The sequence below is a fragment of the Taeniopygia guttata genome, chromosome 17 (genome assembly GCF_048771995.1).
Source record: "Taeniopygia guttata chromosome 17, bTaeGut7.mat, whole genome shotgun sequence".
Taxonomy (NCBI): domain Eukaryota; kingdom Metazoa; phylum Chordata; class Aves; order Passeriformes; family Estrildidae; genus Taeniopygia; species Taeniopygia guttata.
The window spans coordinates 9,883,112-9,896,509 of NC_133042.1; the positions used below are offsets into that span (position 1 = coordinate 9,883,112).

General features: G+C 39.9%; 1 protein-coding gene across 9 annotated transcripts in view; it reads right to left on the reverse strand.

Moving 5' to 3' along the window:
* Positions 1 to 13,398, reverse strand: part of STRBP (spermatid perinuclear RNA binding protein) — a 74,957-nt gene that overhangs the window by 15,238 nt on the left and 46,321 nt on the right. For 4 of the 9 annotated variants that reach the window (XM_030286846.4, XM_072936708.1, XM_030286847.4 and 1 more), the window contains exon 18: positions 10,441 to 10,730. The exons of 1 other annotated variant lie outside the window; for it this stretch is intronic. In XM_030286846.4, coding sequence (XP_030142706.1) covers positions 10,636 to 10,730 — 95 coding nt within the window. In that variant the 3' untranslated portion in view covers positions 10,441 to 10,635. Of the gene's footprint in view, positions 1 to 380; positions 9,735 to 10,440; positions 10,731 to 12,884; positions 13,331 to 13,398 lie in introns of those variants that run through there. 4 more of the 9 variants (XM_030286849.4, XM_030286848.4, XM_030286853.4 and 1 more) reach the window with 3 other exon arrangements.

Consider the following 13,398-nt stretch of genomic DNA (forward strand, 5'->3'; position numbering starts at 1 on the left):
TTTGGAGTGAAACTTGCCTTCCTGGCTGATTATGGCTATTGCAGCCTTCTCTGGGCTTTTCTGGTACTGCTTCCAAGGCAAACTCCCAGAGGTACTTGCAGCAGCCCTCATAAGTTGAAATCCAGTAATGCTGTATTCACTTTCACCTCTGTGAAGGAATGCATTCTGCTTGTTCTAGCATAAATGTGCTTTATGCTTGCACCTCCAGGTCATCTCTGCTAACACTGCAGCCTTCGGGAGCCTGTCTTTCCTTTCTGCTAAGCCTGTTACCTGACTCAGGCAGAATGGACCTCTGTGGTTTGGCATCCCAGGCTTCAGGACCCCCTTGGAGGCAGTTTGCTCACTGTACCCAACCCCCCCAACCAATCATTAGGCCATAATTCGTGTTTACAGAGATAAGTCTTTATTGGAGCTAGTGGAAGCAATGGGGCATGGTTCCAGTTTTATATACAGAGAAGTCTGTAGCGTTGGGTTACAACCAGTGGAAATGACCCGAGATTACAGTGCAGATCGTGTTGTGTACAGTCAGTAACAGTGGCTGGCATACAAACCACAGCACAGAAGCCAAATGAAGCCAAGTGTACGGGGTACAGCAGCACAGGAGGAAGCAACTGAAGCTACAAAGAGCGTTCCCTTTACATCTGTACGCTTTTTTTGGCTAGTGAGTAGATACAGCTCAATTTAAAACTCACTGTGCAGTTATTTTTCTTCCCACTCAACTGCTACCAAATTAAGAAAATTTGAATGTTCAAATTACATTTTTAGTGCTATAGATAGCCATGGTTGTTGCCAAATTACTTTATTTGAAATTGCTTTATTTATAGTTGGGAATAGTTCAGTCATCATTGTTCTCTAGTGATTACAAATTGGGAGAAAACGGAAGTATTCTGAAAGTAGTCTGTAATTAGACCACAAGGATCTCTTGTACTTCATTTGGAAGTTTAATTCTGGGTAACTTCTTTGAGAGAGATTTATTAGGAGGAAAGATGGAATCGTCCACCATATTACTCATTTGTGGAATTCGTTCCTAGTGTTTAAGGTTTAGATAGTTTATCGGTCATACTTCTTTTTATTCAATGCCATATCCAGTCTTAGTTCATAAATAAACACTCCATCCTCTGTGGATAAATAAATCCATGTCTTGGCTGCAGGTCAGACCTCTATTGGTGAAAGAGATTTAGAAAAATAGACCTTTTCTTTAACGTTTAATACGCTGACTCACAAAGGAAAAGTGAAATTCATTCAAGTCTAGAAACAAATACAGTACAAGTGATTTATAGAATAGCATTCCTTCCCTCTACAAACTTGCTGAGCATGAAACACTGCCCCAAAGCACTGCCTCTGTCTTTGCCTTGTCTTGGAGAAGTAATTATTATCAGAAAATCACATCAGACTGCACTGCCAGTTTTCCTGTCAGAAGGGTTCTGCCTCCTGAGGAGTCTTTGCTTAGGAATTCTTTGGATGCATGGATGGTGGTGGTTAGGGTTACACAAAGGTGATATTTTAGCCCAAATTAGCAGCAATTTTAATTGATTTGGCTGATGACAATTTTTGGTGGGTAGAAATTCAGCCATTAAAAAAAAGCCTGTCAGTTGGCCTTGGAAAGCAGCAGCCTTTCCTCAAAATCTCCACTTCTGAGACTGCTTCCCACTGATGCCCTTCAGCAAGGGACTGATACATTTGGCAGTACAGGTTTCATGCTCAACTTTGTCACTAAGAACTGGACAGGACTTTAAAAAGCATACAGCCCACTGGGACTTGCTCTGCTGTAGTACTTCAGTGCTTTGGAGAGCCCCCACCCCAGCAGTGTTGCTCTCAGAAGTGCAAGTGTCCCAGCCTGGCTCTGGGGCAGCTGGAGGACGGTGACATTCTGGAGTGGAAGCAGTAGTTAAGCACCAGTTACTGGCCCCTGCAGAGGCTCAAGAGAACAGAATTGCTTCGTAGAGAGCTGGTCGGCCTAAAAAGCTTAGTCAGTTTGATCAATAAATATTGACTTAGGGTTAGGATGAGAAATAAGACACTGCACCTTGGAACTGGAAGACAGAGTCAACTTCCTCCTTTTTCTGTCCAAAAGGAGACTAGCTCCAAAACATTTGTCCTTAAGGACCTCTGTGATGCCTGACAGATAACTCATTATGCGTGTATGAATGTACCTGTCCCCTTTTGCAGGGAAGGGTAAATGTGTGACTGGACAAAGCTTGGAGGCTTTTTTCTGTGATATTTTTTTTTCAACCATCTGCTCTGTGTCATGTTGTCCCTGAAGGCATGGTTACCCACTCCTAAATTATGCAGCATTGCCCAGAGAATGGCTCTGTAGTTGAATATGCTCTCTGCAGTACAGCCTCCCTTTTCTTCCAGTGTGTGTGGATTTCCACACCATAGAAGTTATTAGAAAACTACACCTGTCTTTAGCCTGTTATTTTGAGCAGGGAAACAGTGATATGAGTTTAAAAACACAGGAAAGAATCTGTACTGCAAATCAGAATTTTTATAATTAAATTCATAGGATCACTAACTTTTCAAAAGCTGTACTGCTCTGAATGCTGTTCTCTAGCCCACCGTTATTCTCCTTTGAGCAGAATGACTTTCCATCTGCTTAGAAACAGTTCTTTGTGAAAATAATGACAGAAGAATAAATACTGTCTCTCTTACTCTTGACTTTGTTATTTTACAGGACACCCTTACAAGACTCACATTCTGTTGGGAGTGCAGCAATACACACATTTCAGTATGCATAGATCATTAAATTGCAGCAGTGCCAGTAATAAAGCAAAACTTGCCAAGATGTCCTGTTCCTCTTAATTAAGCTTGACTGATGTGTGCCTGTTGACTTAAGATGCAGTTAGTGTCCACTGCTGAGATGATGCAGTACCCTGAGTAATTTGTATTGATTACACTTACGCAAGCTTGTGCTTTTGCAAGAACACAGAAATGAAACTCCAAGAAAATAAAGAAGTACCTCAGGTTGTTTCCATGGAACACTGTTAATCTATTCATAGCAGCTTCAAATTATGAAGTTAAAACTTACCTTCTGCTCTACTCCCATTGAAACAGATGAGTGCTATGATTAACTCCCCTTTAGCTTAAAAAATAGAAGTGGTTAGAATGTCCAAATACACTTTGCTGGTAAGATGAACCTACTTTCTCATAAGGAGTTACACCGATATTGGTCACCTAAAATGTGTACATTACACAGGTCACTGTGGGAGGAGTATCTGCTTTCCCTTGTTTCCATACTCCTTTGTGTAAAGGCAGCTTGTCTAGAATACTGTGGGTATTGCAGAAATAACTAACTACTATTCCTTCTGAGGAAATTATTATTATTCCTTTTCCTCCCAAAATTCAACTACATGCTCTGTACGCTGTCTGGAACTATCTCCCTGTTTTTGGGTAGGACCGCATTAGGAAACAAAATTTGTCCGTTGGATTTCTCACATTCCTCCTCTGGAAAACCAGCAATCCTGGACTTGTTTACTGAACAGAAAAAATAAATTCATCTCCTTTAGCAACATCATTAGCAGCTTTTAGCCTGCTTAAACCTCTTATGTGATTTCTCACAAACTACTGACAAAGCAATCCCAGCTCCCCCTGCTCACAGCACACAAGGCTTTCCCCAGCACACATAAACTTCCTGGCTTTACCACAGACTATCTTAATGGACTTGGAAAAGGCAGTGCAACTTTCCCTTCAACTTCTATCTATGATGCTCTAACCTCTAAAACTGGAGGACATTTTCTTCATTGTTTGTCTTTTGTCTCTCTTGCCAGAACCAGATGCACTCAGAAATCCTTTGTTCACGCTGATGCTGCAAAAGCCTCATGAACTGCAAAGCAGCATAAGGCAGCTGGAGCTTCCAGATCCTGGTTAGAGGTATGAATGAGGCTTAAGTTTAATCAATTAAAAATTAACTGCAGCTTTTACTCATTCCAACTCTCTTGCGCTAACCAATGAAGGATAGCCCGTTACATTCAATTAATGCCTTTTGAAATTAAGTGTTATTTATTCTACTAGAGATAACAGTCCGGAGGTTTTCGCAAACATGCAGTTCTGGCTGGTGAGAAAACATTTGGAAGTTGTTTACTTATAAAGCATAGAAGAGACTGCAGCTTTAATTATCTTACTGCCCCAAACCTTTGAATTTAGAAATCAGATAAATTCAGTCTCAGGTAAATTCAGTCCCTACAGTTAAAAATTTTAAATGCTCTTTACATTCTTGTAACTCTCACTTCTTGGTGGATTATTAATTAAACATAGAAGAGTACTGCCCCTGAGAAGGCTTCAGTCTGTACAGACTAGGCTAGATGGGTTCTTTTCAAGTACACAACTACTAAACTACCTGTGGTACAGTATATATGACCTTAAATTGTACAGAGTTAAGGCACCAAATACAAGATAAAACAACATCCAAAATAAGAGATATGCTTTAGAACTGCACATCTCCACACACCACTTTTGGACATTCAGCTCCTCAAAAACATCAAGGTAAACAATGTGGTCTGAATGTTTCATGCAATCTCAGGAACTGGAGAAAAAACCCACTTTCCTGAATTTAAACCTTACTGTCTGATGAACTTTTCTCTTACCTAACTCACAACACTCACAGTAAAGCACTGCTTTGCCTACACAGCATCAGACCGGTGTGGGAGGAAGAGCCCCCTTTCTCCTAGGAAACCCCAGAGAGAGGAGCAGACAGAGGAATAGGCAGATGTGTCCTACTTGTGCTTTTGTATTATCTCACATATCAGTTACAAACCAACAAGTGAATCCCATATCTATGAGCAGAAAAGGCAAGCACACCAGTACCTGGACATGAATAGGTGTGAATTCAGATGACACAAATAAAGCTAAGAAGGCATTGCTCTGGGTTAAGCAATAAAACAGTTCAGTGGTGACAATTCTCTTAATGCCAAATACTGAACCACTAGATTAAATGGTTTATGTTCAAAAGAAAGTGCATGTGAAACTGCTGCTGTGGTCCATAGGCACAGGACTTCAGTGCTGGGTTTCTCTGGTGAAGTGCTCTAAAATGACTTTAGCAGAATTTCCACTTCCAGTGGAATGAAACCAACAAGTTGTTAGACAAGCTGTCTCCTGTACTAAGACAGCAGATTCAGCTACCCTGTGTCTTTGCTCTGCTTTAAACAAGTCAATAAAGTATCTAATTTTTCACTGGATTATTCAGCAGGAAGCCCAAGAGGGTCTGTGTGCTGAACATTTGAGCTGAGTTACTGTTTTTTGAGACAGAACAGCCATTCCTAACAGAGCTCCTCAGTGTGCCCAGCACAGAGCTCATTTTCATTCTTTTGATGCCAGAGAGGCAAGGTCTTAGCTTCATGACTGAGAACAACAATCTGAATTTCATGTTTACACATCTCATCATGTGTCCAAAGGAATACACAGCAGCAAAGCTCCTGTGCTGTTTCCCAGAGCCACTGGAAATAGGAGCTGTTTTTGTAAGCTGCTTTGTGACTTGGAACTCAGTGAGGCTGGGACATAGTTTTGCCTTCACGAAGTAAGAGGCAACTGTCTTAGAATTTAGCTAAAGGCAAGAAGTTCTAAATACTGAGTGAGTATATCTTGGTATACCAAGCACAAGAGGCAGAAGGAAACTTGTAATTTTGTCTGAGTAAAGACTGAAATAGTGTCTTGCCATTTACACGGATTTGGAGAGATGTTCAGCTATCCCACTTCTAGAGTGGCTCAGAAGTACAGATGCAGAATTACAAATGAAGCAAGGGACTTTATTTCAGGGAGTTGGTGGCAGAAAAAACAGGGAGTGCCACTCTCACTCTCCAAGGGACATTGTCAGGACTGGATAAGAGATGGTACGTTAAAGCTGCTCACAATTATTGCTGTCTTGGAGATAAAGAAGTGACAAGAGAATGATGTAGCATAGCTGAACAGCCAACAAACAGAAGATTCTCTTTCCTAGATTTGAAAAATCTTCATGCCCCTCCTCTTGCATTTTCTACATCCTAATAATCTAAGGAACTTCTTGTCAGGGAAATTGTTCTCAATAGCTCAATGAAACCAGAAAGCTTCAAATAATTTAGATTTGTGCACTTTTCCCCAGTTAAGTTCTTTCAGGGGCTTGAGGGCACAGATTTTTGTTAAGACACACTTTAAATCTTTTTTTCCTACCAGAAGGCAAGTGTTTTCAAAGAAAGAATCCTTGTCTCCAGAGAGGAGAAATACTGGGGCAGTTTTCAGATCTTTGTTAATGAGCAGAAATAGTCCTCTGGCACATGAATAAGTTGAAATATATGTAGGAAAACTGGTTTCTCTGAAGTGCTTCACAGTCTGATTAAAAGTTTTTAAGAATCTAGATTTCATAATTTGAGAGAATCAGTTATTTCCTAGGATTCTAGAAGATGATCAGAAAAGGCAGGGCAGGAGGACAGACTTCACAGAAGCAAAGGTATTTAACAGCAGTGAAAGTCGTGGCAGCAGCATTTACAGCACATTAAGTGGGGAGCCATGACAATTGCTGAATCATCTAATTAGCTCACACTGGCTACACAACAGCAAATTAGACAGATTAGGAACCACCTACCCAGGCACTAAATTGCCTTTGCGAGGGTTGGATTGTGCACTGTGTCCAACAAAAATTGCTTGGGCAACCGAGGCCTCGTGTTACACATTCCCTTCAGGAGCATAGGCTGGCCTCCCTCCATCCAACTGGCGAAACGCCCAGGAATAAGGTCACTGTGTTCCAGCTCCTGAATGTGTGCTTAAGGAAGACAGCAAGCACTGGCAGAGGGAGAACACGATGGCAGGAAGCACCACATATCATGCTTTGGAGCTAGCCAAGCCCTCCAAGCCACTCTGATTACTCTAAACCCTTCTCTAGGTAGAGCCTTCCGGGAGGAATCTCTTGTGGCTGACAAAGTAGGACTGAAGCAGACCCCTAAGCTCACGGGTATTACTGCAAAGTCAGTGGTGATGCCATTCATTTCCAGTATAGAGAACCCACTGAACAGTTTGGTTCTTCATTGTACATCTCCGGTTTTTAATCCTTTAAGTGCCAGACACCATCTCCCAAAATACACATGATCATCTGGTTAGCTAAAACTAGCATTAAGGTGGGTAGTGTATAGGCACAGACTTTCCCTGATCTCCTATTTATAGCTGTACTAATTGAAAGGAACTTTTCAGATTTCTTTTCCATGAACCAGGAATTTAAACTGTAAAATACCATTTCTGCTCCACTGAAAAGGTACTCCAGAATTGGTAACACTACTGGCAGCTGCACAGAGCATACACAACCAGATTTATGTGTTTGGCTCTTGGATACATACAGAAATGCAAAGCTCAGTAGCTGTAACACAGACCTCCAACCTCACAGAAAAGGCAGTTCAGACCAAGCTCCTGTGAGGAGGCTTTTAAAAGGAAACCTAAAAGTATTATGCAGAAGAAATGAGTTTCTACTTCTGCTTTAGCAAAACCATGCTTGTTGCAACACTGATGAAGCAGATGTTACCCAGATTACTCATCAGATAATAGCCTGATACTAGGCTAAAACCTACTGATGGAATTGGCTGCTCTCTCAAACATGAATCCATCAGGCACTTCAGAGCCTACTCTGTGACCCTTCAATACATGGGGCTATTTTGCTCAAGTTCCACATGAATGAGAGGGGTTCCCAGGCAGTCATGCACCTTACGGTCCTATCTCTGATTCCAGGTGGCTGCAGAACCCAGATTTAGGAGTCTTAGTGTGTTTCATATATTAGAAAAGCATTCTCTCCTACTGAAAAGGGAGGCAGCAAAGGCAAGGGGCTATCTCCGACATAAATACTGCAAAGCTTTACTGCATTACAAACAGCAGGGTATTAGAGAAATCTAGAGAAAAAAGATGCAAGAAACTTGAGATAATTTAAAAAAAACAGGAGAGTGGAAAGCTTAGTATTTTAAGAGTTAACAAGAGTGATAACAGAAAAATACAGAAATTCACAGTTAAAGCAATTCTGCTGGAAAGAAATACACATGGATTAAGCTGCCAAATACAGTTCACAAAGATGCAGATCAAATGAGAGTCAGCAAGATGTTTATTATCAGTCCTTGAAGTGGACAGTTCTTGTCAGGCTGACAGCAGTTAAGCTTAGGAAAGGAATATTCAGGAGAAGTTCATTATAATGCACCTTGATGCATATAATATCCTATCTGAAGGAGCAGAGCAGCCTGCTGCTCCACGATCAGCACTGCTGGGCCTGCCAGGCTTAAAAAGGGACTGAACTGTAGATGAGCTGCAGATCCAGCCCTGAGTTTGCACCTTGAAGATAAGCAGATGGAAACCTGCCCCCTGAACAGGAAGGATGTTCTGATTGCTCATCAGCTGTCCTGCAGATGTTATGGAAGGATTATGTGTTCCAGGGCCAGCCCCTGGAACAGTTCCTCTGTTCATTTCCCTGGTGCAAGTTCAGGAGCAAAGCTGACACTATTTAACAGCTCTTTTTCTCTTACCAGCCTATGCATTATATCCAGAAATATCCTGAGGAACGGATAACCTGTACATGCAGTTACATAGTGAATTTGATGATTCAATATTAAAATCAAATATAGTTTATATTTGCTGTTAGTGTTCTGATGCAGACCTTTCGGCTTGATACACCTCTACATATTCTGTACCTAGTGGTTTTCTGATTAACACCAGTGTCAACTGTTACCAGTTAGGATTTGTTCATGTTTTCATCTCTGAATTGAGACCTTAAAATGCTAATATATCATCATCAGCTTGCTCCCTTTTGCTTTTTTATTTTTTAACCATTTTTATATAAAAAGAGTTGTTTCCAGCAACTTCAAGTACTGCAAGTACTGCACTTCTGGAGTACTGTACTATGCAACTTTGCATAACGCAAGGTTTAAAAGACAAATAAAAAAATAGTATTTTAAAACTACACATATCATGTGCATCAACAGGTCATAATTCAAACCCATTTTAATCTAAGTAAAATATTGTTAAAACATTTACTACAGAACTGAAAATAATCATTTATGGATGGCTGTATCCTAATTTCTAGCTGTAGAAAACCACAGCTAAGCAAAGGATTCACGCAGAGATAAATCCCTGCCTGCCTGCCCTCCTGCACTGCACTGCACCCACAGGAGGGAAGCAAACCTGGCTGCTTCCTGAATTAATTTGGCCTAATATAATTTGATCTCTGCAGATTTTAACTGCAGTATCATCAAAGTTGTTAATTCTTCATTTGGAGTTTAGCTTTAATAGTTTAGGGAAATAGTTTGTCTCATTCTTAGTGTCACCCATTGCACTTAGCCAGAACCAAGGTGTGCATTTAGAGCAGGCCATGGCCTGGCTTTGGTACCTACCCAAACGTGTCCACAGGGGTGCAAGGAATGCAGTGCCTGACACAGCAGTATCAACACAGCTTTTTATGCTACACAGGAGAAAAAATATCTGAAGGAGAACAGTCTGTTGATAAAACCAAACAATTTCTTAAGTGTTAGGTAATATTTTTTAACTGAAACTGGAGTATTTGAATTGGCCTTGAGAAATACAAAGTTGGGATTCAGACCTATGTATTACCTCTTTAAACACTGAGTTAACAAGACATAATAAAAATGTGCCATATACAAGATTGTCACAGGTATATGAGATTTTTAGAAAAAAAGCAATAAAAATACTCTATAAGCTGAAAATAAAATTTCTTACCTTTTATATCACGATCTCAGCTTACAGTCACTATATTTCTGCTTATTTTATACAAGTGCATATGGCTATGAAGGTCCGGAGAGAATGAGAATAAAGTGGAATTAACCTGCTGAAAACTGCTTAGAAGTCTTAAGCTGCAACATATAGATGTTCCAATACCATTTAAAAAAACATTAACCTTTCAGTTATTGCTGATTGACAATCTCAAAATAGCAACATACAAATATTCAAGAGGAAAAATACTCAGTAAATTTAGAGCAGCAAAGGTTTTTGAACTGGATGTTTCCCAAATACTGTTTTCCTATCATTTGGTGATGATTTTAAGAGACACAAAAGCAATCCACTTGATTTTCAAGTTCAGGCCTACCATTCTTGTGCCTCATATCAATGATGTGGGGGGGAGAGAGAGAAAATATATAATTTAGTTACATTTTGGGAATTTTTTTCTTCTGCCATTTTGCTACATTTCATGTCTGCTGCCATGCACAATGGTACAACACACTGCTGCTTCAGGAGTGACCATTGCACAGCTCTGTAGCAACTTTTATAGGAAACATGCAAATACAGCATAGTATCAAAATTCTGAAGGACTTCAATAGTGAAAGTAAAGGCAGATTTCAGTGCTTGAAGCAGCACTCGACCCAGGTTGTGCCTTGATTTGGCGTTTGGTTTTCCCCCCTCAACACACCAGTCCTTCCCCTTCTAGTGTAAAGAAATAACCAGGAATATATACACATCTATTGCTATGTACCCAAAGAGAGGACTTGTGGCTTGGACTAAGTATTGCTTTTCATTACATGGAGCAAAGTTCAAGAAGTGAGAAAAACACTTTAAAAAAAAAAAAAAAAAAGAAGGAAAAAAGCTCAGATTCCATGTCTGAAGTTGAGAAACCTCAAAACGAGCCACGTTTTTCTTGCTTTTAAGACATGTACAAAATGCCATTTGGAGCCACACAACCTGATGGTTCTAGAAGTCAGAGAAGAAATCTTGAGGGCCCAAGTGAATAATAAAAGGTGCGATGCTGAGAGGCTGGCAATAGGGATTGTCAATGAAAAAACCACCTACAGTGGGAGAAGAGCAGAGAAGCAAAAACCTCACGTTAATTTCTGAGACTGGCTGAAGCTAAAGCTCCATTTAAATTTCTCTGCTCTTTCAGCTGCAAGTGGAATTTTCATTGTAAAATGGGCACTTTGAATTCTTTGAAGGTATTGAAACATCTAACACTTCCAAGGTTACCACTTTCTAAACAAAGAACTGACAGCTCATTCATATTTTCAGTAAAGCAGAGAAATGTAAAATATGCAGCAAGGGGGCAAGTTTACAATGTGGTTAGTAACTCCCAACAAATGACAAAAAATAAAAAATGACTTCTATAAATCATCTGAAATGACTGCCATCATGTTGGAAAAGAGCATAGCGCCCTTCATGTCTTTGAAATAAGAACAAGGTTTTGGCTTACAAATGTTTGTTGTGTAGAATTGGTTCACAGAATATTTTGTTTGGAATTTTACAAAACTGGGGATTCAGAAAAAAAAAAAAGGAAACTACAGTTGCCAATCAGGGGAACTCCAAAAGGCAGGGGGGGAGGGGGAAATGTGTGCAGAGGAAAGATTCCTTTAATGAATATTTGATTAACAAAAATGGGCTCTGATCAGCCATGCTTTTTCTGCTCCGTGATGGCTTCCTTTCATCCATAGGCCAGCAAAACAGATTAGTGATTTCTGAGCACCTCTCAATTAGGCTCCATCCCCGGCCCTGCTCTGTGTTCCGTGGGTGACACCAGGCTCACCCTCCCGGGCTATCATCTACATTTTATTAAAGTACCACCGACACCAAACGGAAGCGAGAGCTACGGCAGGAGGAGAACCCAGGAAATGTAAACACATTCCTAAGCACAAATACTTAGCTTAAGAATAACAGCTGCAGTTCATTCCAGGGAAAGCAGCTTGTTCTATAAGCCACCCCTTATTCAGCTTTTCTAATATTTTTCTCCCTCTAAGGGGGCTGTGGGGAGGAGGAACTTTACATTGCTTTAAGCACTGCTCTTACAACACCCTCAACACAGACACAGCTCCCCTTGCCTCAGCAGCAGCGTCTGTTAGAGAACAGGGGATAAAGGCAAATCTTTGGAAGTGCAGGAACTAAAGCCAGCCTATGGAAAAGCAACGGGCGAGGGCTGAGGAGAGAGTGCAACCAACAATGCTGCTTATTTGTGGGGTGATACCTTAATAAAGACCACTGGAACCCCTTGTTAGAGCCTACAGCAGTCAATAATCCATGGAGACTCCAATCGTGGAGCTGGGGCCTATCCTGGAATTTTGGACAGGTGCACACACTCCTCATCAAAAAGAGGACTCTGGGTTTGAGCACCAACTCGTAAAAAAGTACTGGCCTATGGCTGAAGTGTGTCACTTTTCACAGCAGCACTCAACAAGAACTGGGACAATTAAATAGCAAGTTTTCATGGGGACCTTGTTGCTGCTTTAGATTCTTATAAATGTAAGGGGGAAAGGAGAACCTTTGGTTTAACAGACAATTGACAAATAAAATGCTTTCTGTAGAAATGGTGGATGGAAAATCAAGGGTGGGCAGACAATCTTAAAAGTGAAGAAGGCCACAAGAACAAGTGGAATTTTTTTCTTTTTTTTTTTTTCTCTTTTTTTTTTTGTAAAAACAAAAGGAAGGAAAACATGTAGTTTTTGAGCTCTAAAGAACCTGATTGTAACGTTATTGTTGTCCTTTCTCTGGGCAATACGGGTATAAGGTGTATCCCTGGAATTGCATCCTTCTGTGGGAACTTCCTTTAATACTTGTTTAATACTTGCTTCACAGAATGCAGTCTTATACAGAGACAGACTAATTCCCTCTGTTTCATTTGTTTTTCAGCATTTTGTGTATGAGTGAAAAGTCTTCTTGGATAATTAAGACTGTGTCTAAAATCACAGTTATAGTATGCTGATCTATAAGGAAACTCAGGTACTGATGCTTAACTATAAAAAATAAGATAAAACAATATTTTAACCCATATTTTACTAAGTTTATTACACACCATAATATTTACAAAGTTAAATGTTAACTGTAAAGTTTCTATCATGTTTTTTTTATTATTGTTATTTTTATTTTTTAAATAACTATGCCCTGCATTTAATAACCCTACAGCAAATACAGATCATTAACTGAGTCTGTGTGACTGCATTAGGAAACAGGCAGTACTCTTGTGTTACAACAAAACAGTTTATTTGTGATCAGTGTTTTATATTCTATACATCCTTCACAAATTTAATTTTACATAATCGGATACTTCATTTAAAACGTAAGATTTAAGCTTCTAGTTCTTCCCTATAACAGAAGGCTGGTATAAGTTATTTGAAAATGAGGTAACATTTCACAGAACATTTTTTTCAAGTTTTAGAGAACTAAATTTGCATTTTGTTAAAATCAAAAAGTAGGAAAAAGATGTTTCTTTACAAATGACTTTGCTCAAGTATGTGTTCAAAGAAAACAGGATAAAAAGGCTTTTTTTCTTCTAACATTCTGTACTGTACTGTGTTGTTCAATCAATAGGAATTAGCTTCTGCCATTTGCTAAAAGAATGAGTAGTGGGGAACGGGGTAAGTTGGGAATTTCATAACTGGTAACAGAACCATTCTCTTGGGTAAACCTACAGAGAGAAGAAAGGGAGAGGACTCCAAATAAGTTCAGCAATCCAAGAAAGTCAGATAAGAGCTT